Below are 21,717 nucleotides of genomic sequence, written 5' to 3'. Positions count from 1 at the left end.
GACTGCATCCATCAAACTTTTTTGTTTTTTAATCTGGTAAACTAGGTGATTTAGGACTTTTGTAAATAATAGTTCAGTGCCTGTAGATTAAATATCACCTTAGAAGTAATTAAAATATCTCCAAATTATACTATATATTAAACAGCAATTTATTTTGTAGTTTTTGTAACGATAATCTGTTTTGAAACGCACACGCATTTGTTCGTTTAAATAATTAGCTATAATATAATTAGTGAAATGGAAGAGAATTATATTTTCTGCTAGCAATATTCATACCTTCATTGTTTATGGTATATTCCATGTATTATTTACATTTACACGCACTAGTATATAAAGTTAAGATAAATGTGGTCGTTCAGTACTTTTTCCAGAATATTTTAAGTTAACTATCCAGTTTAATTTTATGACTTTTGCTGTGTGCTTCATTCTGTGTTTTAACTTAGAGATGTTATACTATATTCTTAAACGGTGATAGTACTGCAATGATTGGAAAAGAACACTTGTGGTAATTGAATCTGTCAATTAAATATTAATTTGATGAAAGAAATGAAATAATGTCTAGTCTAGTTGGTCTGAAGCTGCAATTTCTTTTTTTTACTAAAAAGATAGTTATTTACCATAGTTAACTAATTTAAGAACTTCAGGATTCTGGGAGAAAATCCTGAGTGTTTTTTAATTAAACTTTTATTATTTTAAGTAGTGTTGGTAAAAACAATTATGAGAATGTAGGACTATTTTAGTGCAATGAAACGACCTTTGTCTTGTATTTATTGTTATTTCTGCTTTTTACTGTGTTCTGGAATATACAAAAGAAATCTCGGGTTGAACTACAGTTCAGCAACCGTTAAAATGAATTTCTTTTCAACTGTGTGTTGCTGGTTTAGTACTTGAATGGCTTTAGGACTGTGCCACCCATCCATTTTCTTTACTGGCTTTATGCAGCTCATTGTTGCAGGGGGAGTCAGAGCAGGGCAGGATATAGCTTGGAAAGGACTCCAGTCCATCGCAGGGCACTAATACACAAACACACACACACACACGCCATACTCAGTTTTTATCGAAACCAGTTAACCTACCAGTATGTCTTTGGACTGTGGGAGGAAACAAGAGCACTGAGAGGAAAACCACACGATCACGAGGGGAACCTACAAACACCATGTGTACAGCATTTCAGGAATTGAACCCAGGGCCCCAGCATTGCAAGGAAGCTTCACCACCATGCTGTACACGTATAATGTTATTTATTCCAATTATTCTGCCTACATCTTATAGCATCTTTCTCTGTGCAGATATACTGTAGATATGGTTGAGACAAACTATACTAATCCATCGTAGAGGCACAAATCTAGATTCAACAAAAACATAACAACATAAAAAATAGGTTTATTTCTATACATGTTGACTGTGATGTTCTTCATCATTTGCAAGTGGTCTGTAGTGTTTTTGTGTGATTAGCTGTGATATAATCATACTAATGATATGGCATACAGTACACTGGGAGAGATTTTGCACTTAGACCAAAATTCAAGTCCAAATTGAAGCATGAAGTTTTGAGTAATATTTCCCACATACAGTATAGGTGAGCTCTTTTGTGGTGCATACAATCTTTTCAACATATTTGAAACTTTGTGCAGCAAATAAACACCAGGAATATTAAAAACACTTGAAGTTGACAACAAGGTCCATCCATCATACCATTACATTGCCACCGCTAAAACAATATTTCTTTAATCTGACCTCAGTAAACATTTTATTGTTTCTTCAGTATGAGAAAGAGAATGGGTATTCATCAGAAAATGTAATCTTTTGCCAAGTCCTATCTATATTCATGTGTAAAATGGTCTAATCCATTTAGGTTTACTCATTTTAGTGGTGCTTATATTAAATGCCTGGAGTTTGATGACCATAATCAAACGTCTATTTGCATAAGACGTCTTGACATGACCCCCAGTTATGTTAACCACCATAATGAAGTAATTACTGTATGGGAAACAAAATTCTCAGGTGGCCCCCTTTTGTCAAGGTTTTAAAAATAAGAGGAGGCAGTTTGTCCTTTGTAGCTTGTTTGGTTGCAGGTATCTTATTGATCTGAGAAACACGCCCAAACATTAACGGAAAGAAGCAGTGGAATTGCTATCGACAGCATTGCTGGGTAGCTTATTCTATAATCGCACAACACTTATTTTATAAAGAAGTGTCTCCTGTTCTTAGTTTTAAAAGCACTTCCCCTTTACTTTACTTTACATTTGTGCTTTTAGTTCACGTTTCACTCATTTATTCTGAATAGATCCATTGGGTTCACTTTTTTAATGCCTTTGAAAATTCTGAGCCCTTGAAGTGAGCCCCTTTATAGTCCTCTCTGCTCAAAACTAAAAAAAGACTGAGTTCTTTTAGTCTGTCAGAACAGAACATTCCTTTAAACCCAGAAGTTTAACTAGGCAGATTTAAGAGCAGTAGTGTCTTTTTTTGAATGTGGTGACCAAAATTGTACACAATATTGCAGTTGGGGTCTTATAAGTGCATTCTACAAAATTAATATAACATCTCTTGTTATATTTAACATCACTTTATTAACCCTTCACAATTTCTTGCATTAGGAATTATCTTTTCGCACACCTGCTTGAATGAGACACACAGACAGAGAGAGAGCCTGGGGTCAGACCGCAGGGTCTGCCATTGTATGGCGCTCCTGGAGCAGTTGGGGTTAAGGGCCTTGCTCAGGAGCCCAACATAGTAGGATTCCTCTGCTGGCTGTGGGATATTTCTATAGTTATATTAAAATGTTCACTTCTAATTATTTATCCCAAGATTCTGTTTGTGTTTTTATTGCATTTTCTGGAAGACATAGGCCTTAAATGATGTGTCTTGTTCATGAATTGCTTAGTCACACTTTGTTTCCCTTTTACATTTATAGTTTGTTTTTCTTTTTGCATATTTATCTACATTGAGTGCCATCAGCCAGCTATTTACCGAATCTTTAATTCTAAATCTTGCTGAATTGCTTTTGCAGGTCCTCCTGTTTGATATCTGAAAACTTGACTAATTTGCTTCCTATACCAGTAGATCTCGATCTTCTGATAAAATCAAACACTGTCTTAAAATCTAAATATGCAGATTACTGCAGATTCTTGTTTAAAGAACTCTGGTAAGTTAGTAAAGCAAGACCTACCTTTTCCAAATCTGTGTTAACTTTTCTCGAATCATGTTACCATGCTGATTCGTAATAGTAGAAAGGGCTATTTGTATTTCCTTGGTTCAGTTTTGTCATCTTTTTTTATAGATGGGTGCTACATTAGCAATTTATCAGTCAAAGGGTAATAGTTAATATTGGAATCTCTTTTTACCTGAAATACAATTGACCTGTACCTGGAATTTTTTTTATCTTAATTGCTTCAAGTAACACTTCTGCCTCTTCTATGCTAATATAATAATACAGATAAGGAACAAGTAATAGGTTTATTCCATGCTGAAAAGAGAAGAAAGAAAACACAATGTTTCGGCTGTAGAGCCTTCTTCGGGTGTAAGCCACCTGAAGTAATAATACATATATGTGCTTTTCCTAAGACTGGAACTTAGTCAGTGTTGGAAATGAAATGTTCTTTTAAAGCATCAGCCATCTGCCTTTACATTTTCCTACCAGCTTTATCCAGTACAGGATCACAGGAGGAGCTGGAGCCTAGGCCGGCAAGCAGTGGGTGCAAGGCAGGCTGCATCCTGCACAGGAACTACAGTCCAACACAGGGCGCACACAGACAAAAACACACACTCAGTTTTTACAGAGTCAGTTTATCTACAAGCTTGTCTTTTGACTGGGAGGAAACAGGAGCACCCGGGGGAAACGTACGCAAAATGGCCCCAAACACTGCAAGGAAGGCAATGCTAACCACTCCCCACTGTGCCACCCACCTTTCAATATTTTACAATTAATAAACTTTATTTTGTATAGTGCCTTTCACTGTATGTCATCACAAGGTGCTGTACAAAAATCAAACAAAGTAGACAGGTATAGACATATTGCACATTATAGTCATTTAAAGAGTTATAAACTAGAGTATAAAAATGAGTTTTAAGACGGGACTTTAAAGTAATAATTTTATGGATGATCAGATATAGGCTGGGAGATGAGTCCATAGTCCTGGAGTAATAGAACTGTCAGTATGGTCTCCCAGTGTTTGTAAGCTTGTATTGGGAACTAAAACAAGGTCAGAATCTAAAGAGCCCAAATTATATTTAGGTGTGTAGGTAACTGATGTAGTCAAACCATTAAAGCCCTAAAAAGGTGAACAGGGGTATTTGAATTTTGTCCTGAATTTTGTCCTGAAATGTTGGTTTTGATTAAAGTTTGGAGAATTTTAAACGTGCAATTTGTTAAGAATGTGTTTGGATATATACCACTACATTATAATATTTAAGCTTCAAAAAGTGTGAATTAGCTTTTCTGCATCAGACTACAAGAGTTGTAGAAGGGAAAGCACAATGTTACAAAGAAGAAAAAAGACACCTTCACAACATGAACGTGAGCACTAAATGCAAGACTCGAGCCTTGCATTTAGTGCTCGAGCCTACCCCACGATTCGAACTACCCCGAGATTCCTCACTTGAGTGCTTGAACTGATTCTAGCACCATCAACAACAACATAACATGACATTGTGATTGAAGTTCATTAAACTTCATTTTCTTTTTTTTGTATAGTTTTGCAATTTAGTAACCCATTTAAAAAACTGTTTCTAGCTGTTTTCATTCACTTATTCTTTGGATTAAAATGGTTGTTTTAGATGAATGCATTTCATGTTGTAAAGTATCTACCAGCAATGTAGAAATATTTCCTCTCATTTGCACCGTGCCAATACATCACTGTAGTTACAAATGGTGAACCTATGTGTTTGGACACTTGCAAACACTTGGACAGCTTAAAGAGGAGTGCAAAAATAGGTGTGGAGCTGTGATTGTTTCTACAGGCATATCACAAACGTATATCATCCTACGTACAGGCTAATCAGGACAGTGAGCATTTTCCTTTTCTTCATCTTTGCTATCTAGAAAATCTTTACTTCTTCAATCTGAAATGTTTTCGGTGAATGTTATAGAATTCAATCATATGTGTTTTTTTTATTTCAGACGTCTCTGGCCACACGGTTTGCACAAGAGTCTTTTGGGAAGCAGTATAAACAAACAATAGGACTGGACTTTTTTCTGAAAAGATTAAACATGCCAGGTGAGAATTCCTAAAAAAATACCTCAAACGTTTATTAGCATAGCATCTGTAATACTTGTGCTGACCAGCAGACAGATATTTTGAGAATTTAACTTAGACGTGTTTCTTGGGAATTCTCTATCTTAGGTTCTTACATACAGAGAAAGATGAAAGATCATTATGGTAGATGCAAAACCATGTGTCCTAGACAACTAGGAATGTAATAAAAAATGCCTATCACAGAGGATATAATAGAAAATGCCTTCATTTAAATGCATATCAAATAAATCTTAATACTTATTTTTACCGACAGTATTGTTTCCAACTGTTTTTTTTCCAATTTCTACATTCAGTTAATTCTAAGTTTATAATTTAATGTTAGACTCAGAAATATTACTGCCGTAACATATCCTCAAATATATAATTACCCTTTGTTCATCTTTAGAAGGTTGTTTTGGATCTTCAGATCCAGTCCAGTATTTGCTTGTCTTCTTTCCACTATGCCTCAGGCCTTGCACTGTTTTTATTCTTTGCTTGTTCGATGAAATGATGAAGTTTGCTTTACTCTTGCATCTGGTCATTAAGCTTAGAAACGTAGAAGTCAACAGCATTTGTATTTTCTTTTTTTCCCATTTTTCAAACTGGGTATCGTCACAGACCATGTAGCTGCAACTTCAAACTTGGCAGTTGTACTGGCATAAATAACCCATTTAATTTACTACCAAAACTGGGTTCCTGCCTCAACCAAGATGAGAGCCTGACTACTGTTTTGATTTGCTCAGTGTTGATATGTGACCTGTAGCTCCACTTGTTTATGAATTTGGCAGATGTTATTCAATTGAAATAAATTTAAATATAATGATTTGGTATTCTTGCATAAACTTATGCAACTTAGAATTTATACTTATGTCTACCTGTCTACCATTTTGTTTCCACGTTAATGTCAGCTTCTGTTTTGGGTGCTACTACATTGAATTGAAATCAGATTTTGTCAAGAACCAAAGTTGCCTGTGGTTTGCACCTTTGCAAATAGTCTCCAGTACCATGGGGTCATTAAGAGTTTGGCAAATTTGTTTGGTCAGGTAGCTCGAAACATAGGTATAATTTTAGAGTCTAAGGCTTTTGGGGCATTTTCAGGTGTGCAATTTGCTAGTTAACTGGGACTCAGGCCTTAGGGAAAACTAAAAACTAAAAAATATTTGATTGTTGTACCAAATACACATCCTTCATGGGAAAAGGCTTGACATTTTGCATCCTTCCATATGTCTATGGAGTATTAGAATAGTAATAGCGTTGTATGATGTGATTGCCTTTCCAAAAGTGTTTATTAAGATAGCATGATAGCTCAAAATATCTTGTAAATGCAAGATTCAAATCATTTAAATAAAAATAATAAAGAAAACATAACCATGACCCATTTTTGTTTTCAAAATTTTTTAAGACAAAAAAGAAAACCAGTGAGGCTAGTCTGTAAGAAAGTTGTAGTGTCACTTCTTTCACAGTTGCTGTCATTTAACTGAATGTTATAACTGACTTCATAATAAATCATTTGTCTGAATGGATGATTTACAAAATTAATAATGTAGATATTTTATCCAAGGAAAATAGTATTAGGTAGAGATTCCTTGCAGACCCTTCATCCAGCTTAGCTATGATGTATAGTCTAGATGTATTCACTGTGAAAATTTCCCTTCCTTTATAAATGTAAGTGAATGTCAAGTTGGTCCTCTTGTTGAATTCACTGTCAATCAGACAGTCTGCTCAGACAGTTTCTTAAGATGTAGTGTAAAATACTTCTTGGAGCCCTTTGGTTAGTGTCCAGTAAATAGTGTTCAGTGTGAAAGGATTTACTTTTTACCTCCTAGTGCATGATGGCCAAATCAATGTTTTTAGTTCTTTCTTGGCTGAACAGCACTTACAGCAAGCTTGTAGCTATGAGCCAAATATACTTTACAGGATCACTGCTGTGTCCCAATGGAGGTTAGAAATCTGACCAATATAAACTACATACTGTGTAGTCTTCTTTTTTTTCCAAAGGAAGAAAATATTTATTTTAATTTGGTTTTGTAGCTCTCCTACAAATTGGGAAGGATTATTTTGTATATAATTATATTTTTTTTAATTCACATTTTCTTTGAGTTCTGTCTTTGTCAGAATATTGTACGTCACACAGAATATCTGGAATTACCTGTAGAATTTTGGTCGGTGGTTTAAAAGAATTTTAAAATATATGCTATTCTTTATAGCTATAATAAGGTGAGTTTCTTTTTCGTTGTTAGTGCAGGTGTGTAGTAACTAATTGTGAATAACTGATAATTCACACTTTTGGATTGAAAGAGAAGAATAATGTTTTGATTTTTTTTTCTGTTGAAAATGTAAGCAAGATAAGATGTAGTATTGTACTTCACTAAATTTAGGATTTACGTAATTAGCCTAACGTGGATCACAGCTCTTTGTGACAGATTAGTTATGTTTTCACCCATACAGGCAAGCCAGTGATGTTTCAATCTCCAGATTTTAGAAGTAAGAGGCAGTGTACAGGATAGCAAGGTGCGGTCCTGAATGTACTGCAGTTATTGCAGAGAAGGCACTCAAATTACAGTATATTATTCAAATAATTATATTATATTATTATTTAAATGTTAACTGAGTCAAATCAAATACTTACACAGTTTTTATTTATATACTATGTTTAATATATACTATATACACATTACGGTTTTTTGAAGTATTTTCTAGAGTTGTTGCGGTTTGGTATTTAATTATGAAATTCTTTTGTTTTTAATGTTAGTTTCTTGGGAAATCCAAATATTTTCTGCTCGTAGTGGGCATAGGAGGTCTGACAGTGTTTTCTTTTTCTAGATTAATATACTCACCTTAATAACATTACATTAAGAACAAAATAATACGTTTGTTTTCCAAAGGTCTTGCAGGGTTTGACTTGATATTGCTTGGTGTTGGTGAAAGTACTGTGTTATGGATTGCTTTTTTCCCCCTCAGGGAACCTAAATGTTACCCTGCAAGTATGGGATATTGGAGGTCAAACAATAGGAGGGAAAATGCTGGACAAATACATCTATGGAGCTCAGGTATTGTAAAAAAAACAATCATTTTACAAATACAGCTGTATTAAAAATATTTTTAGTGTGTTCTCTTGCCAGTTGTTTTCTAAATCTGCTTTGCTTTGTACTGCTTGTATTTGCATTTCATTTGATTTACTGTGAAATTATAATATCTGTCTTCGGGGATTAAATTTCCCTCATTTATTTCCCTCATTTATACAAAATTCCCTCATCAGCTGCCAGGTTTTAATCACAAATATTTATGATAGATGTGTAAGTGCATATATTTTAACCATATCAGGAAGTAAAACAAAACAGGCCATACAAGGAGCTATGATGTAAGATAAGCTGCACATTAGGAGAGCATAGTATCTTGGTGATACATTGTAGTGTATTTTTTCTGATTGATCCAAGTGTTTCTGAATAAGTTTGAATGAATATGTATGAAACAAAACAAATTTAAGATAGCCAAGCTATATGCCAGAAATAATTAGCACCATTGTATAATAAATAATAAGGTGTAACTGGCTTCACATTTTCTGAAACTTTGTTGTGGGTTTTATCTTACCTGAACCATATATTAGCAAGGATATACGTCATCGTTCTGTTAAAGGTTTGCAGCTGGAGGACAGAAGTAGTCGACACTGCTAATAACATCCATTAAGTCTGTGTCCAGTTATTTTAGAGTTGGTCTGAGTATAATAGAAATGATTGTGTGGCTCTGTCTTTGTGCTTGTCCTGCTAAATGACTCAAGTGCTCGTTTGGCTGAATGAGGCTTTTTTAAACACTAGAAGACTGTGATAGGTAGGTGGCTTTGTGGTTTCATACACTCACAAAATATCTATGCAGATTAGTATTTTAAGGGGATTGCTTACCATAGCTCAAGATGTTCTAACTGATCAGTTTGAGTTTAGCGTGTAGCCCTTTACAAGTCATCAATGGAATACACAGGAATTATTGTGCTTGAAAGCAACAATTTGCATAACGGGCTTGAATAAGAATTTATGTAGCGAAAGAAGGTGAAAGCCTAGACTTTTAGTTTTCCCTTGAAATTTGCTTCTCATGCTACAGGCGCCACCTACTGTATAATCATAAAGTGTTATTTAATGAGCTTTTGGTAAAAAAACAACACAAAAAATCAGTTCTAGATAAATGGGCTTTTCTTCTATAAATATTATGTGCACATTCATTTTCATCTACACAAGCTATTACTTTTTCTACCCAGTCTGAGATATAAAAATATACAATTTATTGGTATTTTAACTATCTTCAACAGATTTGAGCAGCTGCTGAAAATATTGCTTCATTGTAATTGGTAGATAAGATTATGATCTTAAGTTATTAGGAATAGAGAATTTTGGGTCATTAACTATAACTACTGACGAAAAAAATGTTCTTAATTTGCAATTGAAGTCATAAGTTGTGTGTGTTATCTCAGCATTTTGGTTGTTATCTTGTTTTTGACAGTGGGTCAGGTCTTAATCTGAACTTTACACACCTGACATTTGCAAATTAATCCATTACTTGCTGGGTTTTCCTTTCCATAGGCCTACTGCAGAGTTCTGCACACTGTATTTTACTTTGTGTAATCCACTTTATTAGGTAAAAACATGTCTTGGGACAAGGAACAGAAAAATTCTGAATATCATTGTAACGAGATTGCAGGGGAATAAGTTTTCTTCGTTCTATTATTCATAATAACCTTTCCATACATTCCTGTTTTAGGCCTTATTGTAGATGTATATTTTTCTGCCGTTTATGCACATTTAATGCTTATGTTTTTAATTTGCAGGTGTGTTGAAATCTTGACATAAACTGAGCCATAATTAAATATCTTTGTTTTTCAGTTTTATTTTCAGTAACACAGTGTATGAGTGTTATATTATTTTTCATTTATTAATAACGTTTATTGAATGTAAATAGTATTGATTTTTTTTATTCACTATAGGGTGTGCTTCTTGTCTATGACATCACAAATTATCAGAGTTTTGAAAATTTGGAAGACTGGTTTGCTGTGGTTAAGAAGGTGAATGAAGAAGCAGAATGTCAGCCTGTAGTTTCTTTGGTGGGAAATAAAAGTAAGTTGGTTATTTTTTTTTATGTAGATTAAAAATAAGTCTTAGTACATAAGTACATAAGTACATAGACTGTGTGACCTTAGTATATCTGCAAGTTCTAAAGACTTGATTGAATCTACGTTGCTGCTAAAAATGATAAAAATAGATACAACCAATTAAAAGTCTTAATAAATTATAATACAGCTTCTTTAATTTTAACAAATTAAATAATACCTAATAATTGTCTGTTATCTATTAGCTTTGAATACCAAAATTGATATTCTTAACTTACACAAAACACAGGATGCTGAATTTTTTATAATGTTCTTGGTCTTTTCATTTCCACCTAATCTGATTTTTAAACAGGCTCCTGGAGTGTCAAACCAACATTCTCCTGGGATTTATTGTAAATAGAAATTAACCCAGGTTGCTTGGGAGCTCTGTGCGCTTTGATTTATGATCCTGTAGCAAGTCTCTGGGGCAGTGGTTATCTGTAGCTTCCACAGAGGGATAGGAATTATCAGGCACCAGTGTGCTTTTGATGGATGAATGATTTCTGCTCTGGAGACTCCATGATGTTAACCAGACCCATTTGGAAATAAAGACTAATAACGCTAAATTTTAAACATTCTTCTTGACAGATGGGGAGTTGCAGAAAAGAGTGCATCAGCTGTAATTAAAAATGTTGACTGTATGTTCTTTTTAGCTGTGATTGATTATGAATGGAGTGGTATCTCTGCACAGGAAATTCTGTTTCGTTACTTTGCAGAGTTGAAAGGTTAGGATTTAATGTACATATTAACTTGGATTCCCTGCTCCTGATGGTGATGCATTAGCTTCGCAATTTACAGTGAACTCTTGTACGTTTTGAACAGCAGTCTATACGGAACTACATTTAGAAACTCAGCACTGCTTAACATGCTCTATTCCTCCAAGGACAGAAACCCAAGAAACATTTGTGTGTTTTACTCCTACAGTTTGAAAAATACCACACAAATTGCCCTACAAGGAGTAATCAATTATGAGGTGACACTTTATAAATCCTTGAACCTTCACATAGACTTATTTTTCAGAGGCTATGAAAAGAAGTTAGTCTAGGTATCATATGGGAATTGCGTACACAGACATTTCTATTTTGGTTCCCTTCAGAGGAGTCACAAATGCTTTAATGTATTGAAGTACTTTTTTTTCGATTTAGAGCTTAATGCCTGGACAGGCAAGTAGAATGGAAAATATACAAACTGCCGAGGCTTTAAAAAATACGTCTGAAACTTTTTTAAATTGCAATGTAATTATTTGAATAATTTATATATATATTAACCTTACTGAATTACACCTTTTGATTTATTATTAATAAACTTGCTTCCCTGATTTATACCTGATATTATATTTTAACTAGTTCTTCATTAAGCCAAGTAGTTAATCTAGTTTAAATAAGTATAACATTGCCATTATATTGTGTAAGCTGTCTTAATTGTCATCTAAAAATGAAAGAAAAAGACAGCAAAACTTTTACATTAAAATTAAACTTAATACTCTGTCTTGACCTGTGGAACTGAAAAGATGAAGCAATCAGTTGAGACAAAAGGATTTTGCAGCATGGGAGGTGGAATTTTTAAAAATAATTTACAGAATAACATTCCACTAGTTAAGAGTGTTTTATTTTAAAGAGTCCATCCACCTATTTAGCTCATTTTTGGAATATTCGTAAATAACAGTGCATACATTTAATTGACATTGTTTGTACTCTTATCAGTGACATTACACAGGGAAAGGACACCATATATATATATAGTGATAATAGTTATAACACCAGGTCTCTATATTTAAGGTTGTACGACAAATTCATCACAAGCGTAGATGCGTTTTAACTAGGGATACAAATTTGATCAAGCAGATGCCAGTGAGTTTATACATTGTGTTCTCAAGGGATATACTGTACATGGATGTTTCCATTGTGATAGAGTAAGTGGATCTTCCATTTAAATATTGTGCATCTTTTGGCAGTAGACAAAGTTAAATTAAATATTAAGTCTATATTAAGTCTTAAAGCAGAAAGGATTAAATATTGTAAGTTCACCTAGAGTAAAAAGACAATGGACTTAAGTGAGCTATTTAGCTCATTGATCTTCAACCTGTTGAATTCCATTTATTTGGTTGAGGGTTGAGTGGGACTCTTTGGTCTTGAGTAATTATTGAGTATGTTTTTTTTTACTGATAAATGGCATAGACTTGTTAAAGAGGTAGCTTGGCAATGTCATATCACATCTAATATAAGACTTGAAACTACATTATTAGAATAACATACAGAAGTTTATAAAAGAGAGGAGGTCATTCAGCCCATCTAGTTCATTCAGCTGCCAGTAGTTGAGTGATCCAAGGTTCTCATCCTGCCTTTTATTGAAAGGAGCCAGGGCATCAGCTTCAGAAATGTGGTTGGATAAGTCAGACCAGGTCAGGCACAGGACTGCAAAGGGTTAAGAATTCGATGTAATACTGCTTGTAGAGAATACTGTTACCAAGTATGTGATTAAAAGAGAAGGGCTACTGCTTTGCAGTCCTGTGGGTTTTTTTTGTAGCCTTTTAAATTGTTAGATCTGGCATGTGAAACAACACATCTATTCTTTTCATTGAATCATTGGATAAGTGCACTTTTTAAGAAGGCAGGATGCAGTTTTACCATCCACGTGTATTCCAGACACTTCTGTAAAATAATGGCTGCTCTTGTAATAATTTAGAAAGGAAACCAATAAAACATTTTATTCAAACACACAAAACATACCCAGAACACACACATATACAAAAGAAACTTAGACCACACTACATGGAAGTAAAAATAAAAAGTTGTTTATGCAAAAAATTATTTAGATGGTTTTTCTAATCTCTGACCGTTTCCTTTTGTAAATATAGTATATATGCTCAGGGTTTGTTATTTAAAGCGTTAAAAACTTATTTATCAAAATGGATTTGAGCATAAACAAAATCTGTACAATAAGTAGGCTTACCTCATTGGTCTTGTGACTGGGAATCCTGTCTTGTTTATAAACAGTGATTTCATGTTTTTGATAATGCTTACATTTTTATATTTAACTCCGACAACCAGTCAACTAACAATGATCTCTCTGTAACAGCTTTGATTTTGAGTTAAATATATATTGGATTACGTGCATAAAATATCTTTAGTGAAAGTAGCTTTAGAAATGTCTTTTATGAAGTACAAACATCACCATCACCTTCAATGTATCTGCTCTAATCTAAATGACTAACGTCAAAATTTATTTTTTCTGTGCTTATTTCCTGATCATAATTTATTTATTGATTCAAGGAGTATTAGTTCACTTGTTTCAAGAAGAAAAACTTGAACAAAATCTTTTTTTTTTTTACAGACCTGTCTACAAAACTATACTAATCTGTTAAAAATAATAAACCCATCTTGCTATTCTGGTTTTTAGTAGTATGAAGAATGAGACTATACCTGATGTCTCCCAGTGACTCAGCATGCACAGAATGACTTGGCAGTTTCTTCAAGGAGCCCATAAGCCTTTGTGTAAAGAAGTTCTTAATTTTCAGTCTTCAAATTCTATCACTTGTCATTTAGACCATATTATACATGTTTGTATAGAGTGAAAACATTTGTGTAAAACCATACTTGATACTCGTGTGGATACAACACATCCAGTTCAGTTAATGTGGTTATCAGGAATATGTGCACTTTACACAAAACTGCTTCTTAATACACCAGTATTCCTAAATCGTGTGTGGATGTTTACCTTCATTACTACTTAATTTGTATTCTCCTACTGAAAATACTGAAAGTACAGTACATATGTTATTTATCAGATAAGTAGATTTAGTAGATAAGTTATTTTTTCACTGATATGTTTTCCCAATATATGCTTTTTTCATTTTTAATAATTATTTACTTGTTTAACAAAAGTCTGCAAGAGTTGTGTAGGTACTTTGAGCTGATTTAAAGCAGACTTGTTTAATGTTCTCAACATCTGTTTAATAGTGTGGACAGTCTTAATTTACGTTTAGGCTCCCTCGTCTTGTGTTGAGTTTAAAGTAAAGGTCCCAGCTGACCTTGTCAGCTTTCTTTTAGTATATTATATTCTGAACACCTCAGTGACATTTATGTTTTTTTCAGGACCAAAATGATTTAGTTAATTGTTTTCAGCATCAAAATATCTTTAGCATTTTTTTCATTAACTGTTATGAAGTTAAAATACTTTTTTATTGGCTAACATCATACTTGATCACACAGATACAAATGATCATACTTAGACTAATCAGTGATTAGTTTCTTCATGAACATAGATGAAAAACTTTAATTGAAGCTTGAAGGGTACTTCACCCGAGCACAGGTCAGGTGAGCAATTTAGGATGAACTTTTTAAATAATTACATTAGGGTATTTATTCTTGCTAATTAGTAACCAGCTGGAAAAACAAGGTGTGGTACCCCTAAACATGAAGTACAGATACCATGTCTAGATTTACATGCAGGTTGGAAGACCCAAGTTTGTGTGCACACTTCTCATTTCCTGTGCTCATTCCAGTTTCTGTAGTAATGCATTTAAAAAGTGCAGAATTCCTATACATCTACATAACTACATGAACTGCACCTATGGATCATTTAGTTTCAAAATTAAACATCTGTAGCAATATAGATTGTATCAAGTAGTTAGTTCTCAGCTGAATAGCTTATCCTTTGTACATGAATATGGATAGGGTATCTGTTATGCTATATATACAGTAGGTTTCAGTGCTGTATGTGTAATGTGTTTGGAAGTGTGACTGAGAATGATATAATCTTGTGGAGAATGAGACATCATTTGTAGGTAGTGATGTAAGGCAAACCTGTAGAGCTGAATGCATTTCCCATAACGCGCTCTGTAGGTGAAGTGAGTTTACTATGAAAAGGGAAAAACTATTTTGCAGTAACTTAGAAATACAAACATGTATGTCTAGTGATTACATATCTGTTCTACTAGGTGCTCAAGTGTAACATTTAAAGTTATTGGTATGAAAGCAAGTGCAAAGTATGTCAGTCTCTTCTAGTAATTACGTGATCCCATATGTGATTAATGAGAGCCAGTCTGTGTCCCTGTTCTCTTCCCCGTGTGTGTATTTAAAGTAGTTTACATACTTTCAGAGATTGTGTTTAATTGATTGCTGATTCATACTCTTATTGATCTTATATGTACACACTCTGATAGACAAAATAATTTAATAAATAAGCTTTGTTTGCCAGGAGTAACAGTAAAAATACTGCATTACAAATGTTTGTGTATTGGTGTGTGAAAAATAGGTGCAAATATTTTTTTTTATTTCTCGGAGACAACTACATTGAACTCAAGATGCTGACGGGCAATACCTATGTAGAAAGGTTAATTTTTATTTCCCTTTTAACCCAAGCTATTGTCTTCTAACCAAAATCTGATATCTTGTCCTATTGCTACACTGATTAGCCTTCTTCTGTAAGTGTTGCATGGCTGAATATCCTTTGTTTAACTATTGAACTATTGCAACAATTTTTTTGACCAGTCAGCTTTGAAAACTATAGTGCATTTCATACTCCATTTTGACTGATCCTGCATTTCACTTAAGCATTTTTAGTCACTGAGGACCCAAGATTCCTGTCCTTAGTCATTCATCTGCTTCCAAGGATAACTTCTAGTCCTGGCTTCTGCACTGTGTTGGAAATAGTGATTGCTCAGCCCCCCTTAGTATTCTGAAAACGTTAATCAAACATCTCTAAACCCTTGTTTGGTCTATCCTAAAAGGGTTCAGTTCTCTTAACCTAACCTCATAAGTCACCCCCTTTTGTCGAGAGATTTGTCTTTCTGCTTTTTGTTCTGGATTTGTACCAGTGCTAACCCCTATGTAGAAAAAGACTTTTTGCCAAATATCTGAAGTCAAAATTGCAGACTATTCTTCGTGATCTTTCTTAAAAAAAAAGGACTTATCCTCCCTTGTTTTACATGGACATGACTGTACAGAAAAAAAAAATCTATATACGCATTTCTCCTTAATGTGTGAGCTTTATGAAAGACTTTATTTTTAAAATCACTGAAATCTCATAATGTGTTTTGCCACCAACATTGTTCTTAGTGTTTACCCACTTGGCAAAGTTGAGCAGAATATTTAAGGAGCCTTGTAAATTTGCCATAAATCCTGTCTGTTCAGTGTAGGCTGCACATTTCTTAATGGAGAGATGCTAATAATCCAGGGTAAAGCTGAATGTGCTTCTGTTTTTGGTTTAGTTGAAAAATGTTGTTTCTGGCTCTGTCCTTCATACTTAGGTCTTCTTATAACAAACTAAAAGCTTTTAATTGCACCTTTGGGAATAGTTAGGCTACAATAGACATATGGTGGACAAAAGCCGAGTCTAGTAAGAGCAGTACTACTATAAACAGGAGATGTGCACGTCAGCAATGTCGGCAGTGCACAGGGAGATGCTTACCACAGACTATTATGGATAATTGTCTTATCCCACATTGCTGTGTTGTAGAACTCCTTTATTAACAGTTATCAGTGAAAACAAATGTACCAAATGCACCACTGCCCGCAATATGCTTATGTCAATCACATAGAGCTATATACAAACATAAATACATAAAATCAATTTGCATACCCTATATTTTCTTGATACATTTTGAGTTTTTTTTTACTCCTGAATCAGCTCGCTCATTGTAATAGTCATTTGTATGTTATCCTAACTTATTTAAACACACCTTCTTTGGAATATGTACCTTATTTTAGTAATTACTGTAATAACATTTTGGAAGTTAGAAATATGCATTTTGTAATTCTGTGTATCTTTTTGTCTAAAAACAGCATTTTATGTTTTTACACTATCAAAAATACAATAAGAATTAATTAGAATTATATAATTAAATCTATAATTTTGATAAAATTCAAGGTGGAATAAACAACTTAAAGATTACATGCTTTAAGTCAGTTTGGGTTTAATTTTTTATGCTGTTATACTATTAATTGTGATCTGCTTAGGCAAACAATGTCATAATAGCAGGAGGTTTTCTTTCTTTCCTTGTCAAGGAAAAAAATGTTTGTCCATGATTTCTTGGTTTTTATTGTTGTGCAGATGACAACAAGAAAAACTGGTATAATTTCAGGTTATGGAAAGATAAATGTAAAAAAAGCAAAACTGTTTGTGAGGTGATTACAATGTTCAGATCCATATTGTTATTAAGAACTCATGATTTGTGCTCCAGTGCAAGCAGCCCTTGGTTCATTGACATGAGTACTTTCTGTGGCTGATCTTTGTGGTTGACCTAACAAAAGGTTAAGTATTAATACAAAATGTTCGCAGCCAAGTAACAACAAAAACAACATGTTCACAGTACAATTTATTTGATTATGCATTTACTGTAATATTGAATATCTTCATTCATTTAGCCATCTATAAGACAAATATTATTGCAAGTCGTGGATAATGCGTCTTTTTAAGGCTACTTGTGTGGCATGTCACAGATCATTAACTGCCCATAACCACCTGATTTGACGCTGTCTGGAAGCATCCTTGCGGTCATACAGTCTTTTATTCCTCTATCACAACAGAACATTGATGTGCAGGAATGACTTTTCTAAGCTGAAAGAACAAAAAAGTACATACTGTAGGAAGAAGGCTACCTTCATGCTATAGTTTTGAGACAGGATAGGAGTGGTGATACATATACATGTGTTGGTCAGAAACGCAAGACAAAATGAAGAACCGAAGGAAGCGTGCTGCTTGGCTCGTTTTATTTCATTTTGATCCTCGGCTTACCAATTACTTTTAGTTTCATGACATGTAACCATTGCATTTAACATTTGCCATTTCTGAGCAGAAATGAATGAAAATAATATCAGGTTAAAGCGTCTTGATGTGTCTGCATTTTATTGCAAAAAGAAAGGCATGTATGACGCCTGATACATTATGTTAGATTACTTTTCAATAAAATGAGATGAAGGATTAGAGAATATTGAATTTATGTATTAGGTAATGTTTTTGAAAGATCCTAAATTGTTTTATTTCGTGTATATTGTTCTAATAACAATTTGCAATTGGAAAGAATATGACTTGCTTAATTAATTATACAGCATCATAATAAAATATAAAAAGAGTCACAATTTACTCTTTGCTTATTTCATATTCAGTAAATGTTTGTTTCTATTCCATATATAAAATTAAACATTATTTCTGCAAAATACTAGTCCATTTGAATGGAGGCATATGAGATGAAGCGAAACTCATCATTTGTCATTCATCATTCTTCTCGTGTTAGTAAAACATTCTAGGAACCATATTTTTAAAACATTTCCAAACAATTAAAACCTTTTCACCTTGAAACAGCACAGATAAGTTGAGAATTAAAACAGCATTCTTCAGTAGACTAATTAAAGAGCTAATAAAACTTTTTGTTTAGTTTTGTAGTATTTGGTGTTTGTCAGGTGTCTAAACAGGTGGTCCAGTTAACACAAAGTAAATCTTTTATGAATATGCCCTAGATGTTTTATGGAGACCTTTTTGTAAAAACATTGATGATTATATATTGGTACGTTTTTGGACCTTTATATATTTGTTATATTAATACATACTGTACATATATATACAGTATATATGTTTATTATCACGAATGACTGCTGAACAACAAAATCTTTTAGTCTTTTATTTTATATAAAGGACTAAAGGACTTTATATTATTTAGTTTAATTCCTTGTGGCTGTGGTGGATGTGTTAATTATGACTTCTTAAAATGCATTTCTTCAAATATTTCTCATGTTTCAAATGTATATTCCAGCTCATTCTGGTTATTTTGAAGAGTTTGTTAGAATTAATATCAGAAAATATGTTTTTGCAGTGCCATCCCTGAAATTTGTAATCTAACAATGTCAGCTCACTTACACTGTACAGTTCCATCCTTACCAAGCCTGTATTTAACTTTTACAGGAAAAGTCTTAATGCTTTCCAGCATCAAATTATGGTTCTGAATTCTAATGATTCCTTTGTGCATTCAGAATCTAGATTTGTGTCATAGAGCACAATGTAGAACTGGGTGCTGAAAGGATGAGCTATGATCAATGAACTGTTGACAGAACACTTCTGCCTTGAAGAAAACTGAGTCCCTTGACGTGTTTTCCATGTCAGGCCACCCTGTTTCTTCAAAGCACAAAGAAAGCTCTGTAATAATATCTTTGCAGTTGAGAGGCTTCTCTTGCTGCTTATGCCATCAAATCACATCTTATTACTGTCTATATGTGCAATGGTGCTAAGAAGTACCCTTAGAAACATATTTTAAGTGATAACTGGTAGTTTAGTAAAATGGAGGCGGACTGATCTGTGCACACTGAGCTTAGAAATGAATATGAAAATAACTGCTTAGTTATGTAATAAAATGTTTTTTCACACAATGATGTGAACTAGGAAATGGTGAAACTAGGCCTTTTCTACATTTCTATCAGTGTTCAAATCAAGTTTTATTAAAACAAAACTGTCAGAAATTCTTAGTTTTTTGTAAATAGATTTGCCATGAACGATAGTAACAGTGAAATGTACTAAAGGAAGTATGAGTTTAGAAGTTACTGGTGCCTTCTAGGTCTGCCGTCTTGAAAGTTTGGTACTCCTGATTTTCTTTACTACACACTCGACGAAGATATGGTTAATGTAAGTGTTTTATTTGTATAAATTGTCACATATGTGCAAAAAAAGTACAATAATTTTAAAAGCCAGAAAACTACTTGTAATCAGCAAGATTAGACACTATTTGATATTACTTCATCCTGTTTGCTCTTGGCCGCTTGTCATAATTTTAGAATACCAAAGCTTTTAAAATTAACCACTTTTAATCCTTAAACTCTAATTGAGAGCATAAGTAAAAATATTACTGACCAAAAAGTTTTGATGTGTAATAAAATTCAAATAAAATGATGTAATACCTAATGGTTTTGGACTTATTGATATTGTTCACATAGGTATTACTGACTCATATTTTTTTTAACCTATTTTATACCAGTGCGATATACAGTTAAGGTTTTCTAAGAGAGTTCCCTTAGAAATTAATTGACCCAGGTTAAAAGTTCAAATTTACTCTGTGTTGTGCACTTTAGCAACATTTGTATCTTTAAAGGAACAAGTAATAGGTTTATTCCATGCTGGAAAAAAAGAAGAAAGAGAACACAAAGTTTCAGCTGTGTAGCCTTCTTCAGGTGTCACTTATATAGTATAATTTGTATCTTTATACTATAGTTTTTTCTTAGCCTAGGTAAATATTTTTACAGTGAAAGCTGTGCTGAAGACACAAGAAAACTCTTCCCAGCTAAAATAAGATAATTTAAGATTTCTTTCTGCATTACAGCTTTAGAAGTTTTTATGTATTTGGCTTTTTTTGTGCAATTAAAACTCAAATTTCTTGACCTATTTTTAATTAAAAGTAAGAGTGTTTTTAAAATAAATTATATTTAATGCTAAGGTAGTTTTCAATGGTGGTACAATTCCACTACAATATTTTGAGTAGAAATGTATTTCTTTTGGATAAGAGTAGCATTAGTAATCACTCCCAAATATATTAAAAGAAGCAGAAGTAAATTAATGTGTATTTAGCTAAAGTAGCAATTCAGAGATGTTTAAAGATTAATGACAGTAGACAAAGCCTGTTTACAAACATAATTGTATTGATGTACAGTATAACTGTTCTTAGTAGTGCATTATTTTTCATATTGTGGAATTTCCTAGTTTATCTACTGCAGGTGAAATAAGCGGATCAATGCAGACATTGTTATAAAAAGTAATAATTATCATAATGAACAGAAGGCACCTCGAAACCTGGGTAGATCACCACAGTTTAAAATACTTTTACAAAATTTTAAATTTACCATCTCAATGTTGGGGAAACATTGAAGGTCTGTGTAGTCTAATGCAGACAACATATGCAGCCTTTAGTTACAAATGCTGCATGTTTTGGATAACTACTATGTAAACACAGCATCTTGATCTATTGAGACTTTTTTATATTTTATGCTAACTTAATGAAACAAATCAAAGCTGAGGTTAGCATCAACAGATATCTCTCAGTACCTATTTATCAAACTACTTTGTTGAGAACTTGTGGTCATATTTATTGAGACTTCTTATTCTTCTGTTATGGATGTGTTCTAGAGATCATATCAGCTATTACTATAATTTGTCCATGTTGTCATCCCAATATTTAAAATTTATTTTTATTTAAATTATTGAAGTATTTTCTAGTGGTATTGCTGTCTGGTATTATATTGTGAAATTTCTGTGTGTAAAATTTAAATACTTAGGGAATACAAATGTTACCTGTTAGTGTTGGGTAAATTAGATTGTTATATTCTAAAGATAATAACGCCGAAAATAATTTAATTTTAATCTGCAATA

The 21,717-nt window shown here is 33.2% G+C and overlaps 1 protein-coding gene across 5 annotated transcripts in view; it reads left to right on the top strand.

Annotated features, from left to right (window-relative positions):
• The window catches only part of rab28 (RAB28, member RAS oncogene family), a 41,548-nt gene that overhangs the window by 5,821 nt on the left and 14,010 nt on the right, over positions 1 to 21,717 (top strand). For all 5 annotated transcript variants that reach the window (XM_015345041.2, XM_015345039.2, XM_006629594.3 and 2 more), the window contains exons 2-4: positions 5,120 to 5,216; positions 8,196 to 8,284; positions 10,207 to 10,336. In XM_015345041.2, the coding sequence (XP_015200527.1) occupies positions 5,120 to 5,216; positions 8,196 to 8,284; positions 10,207 to 10,336 (316 nt within the window). The remainder of the gene's footprint in view (positions 1 to 5,119; positions 5,217 to 8,195; positions 8,285 to 10,206; positions 10,337 to 21,717) is intronic.

This window comes from Lepisosteus oculatus, chromosome 1 (genome assembly GCF_040954835.1).
Source record: "Lepisosteus oculatus isolate fLepOcu1 chromosome 1, fLepOcu1.hap2, whole genome shotgun sequence".
In the NCBI taxonomy this organism is placed as follows: domain Eukaryota; kingdom Metazoa; phylum Chordata; class Actinopteri; order Semionotiformes; family Lepisosteidae; genus Lepisosteus; species Lepisosteus oculatus.
Note: the sequence above shows the minus strand (reverse complement) of the source record. Positions and strands in the feature narration are given on the sequence as shown.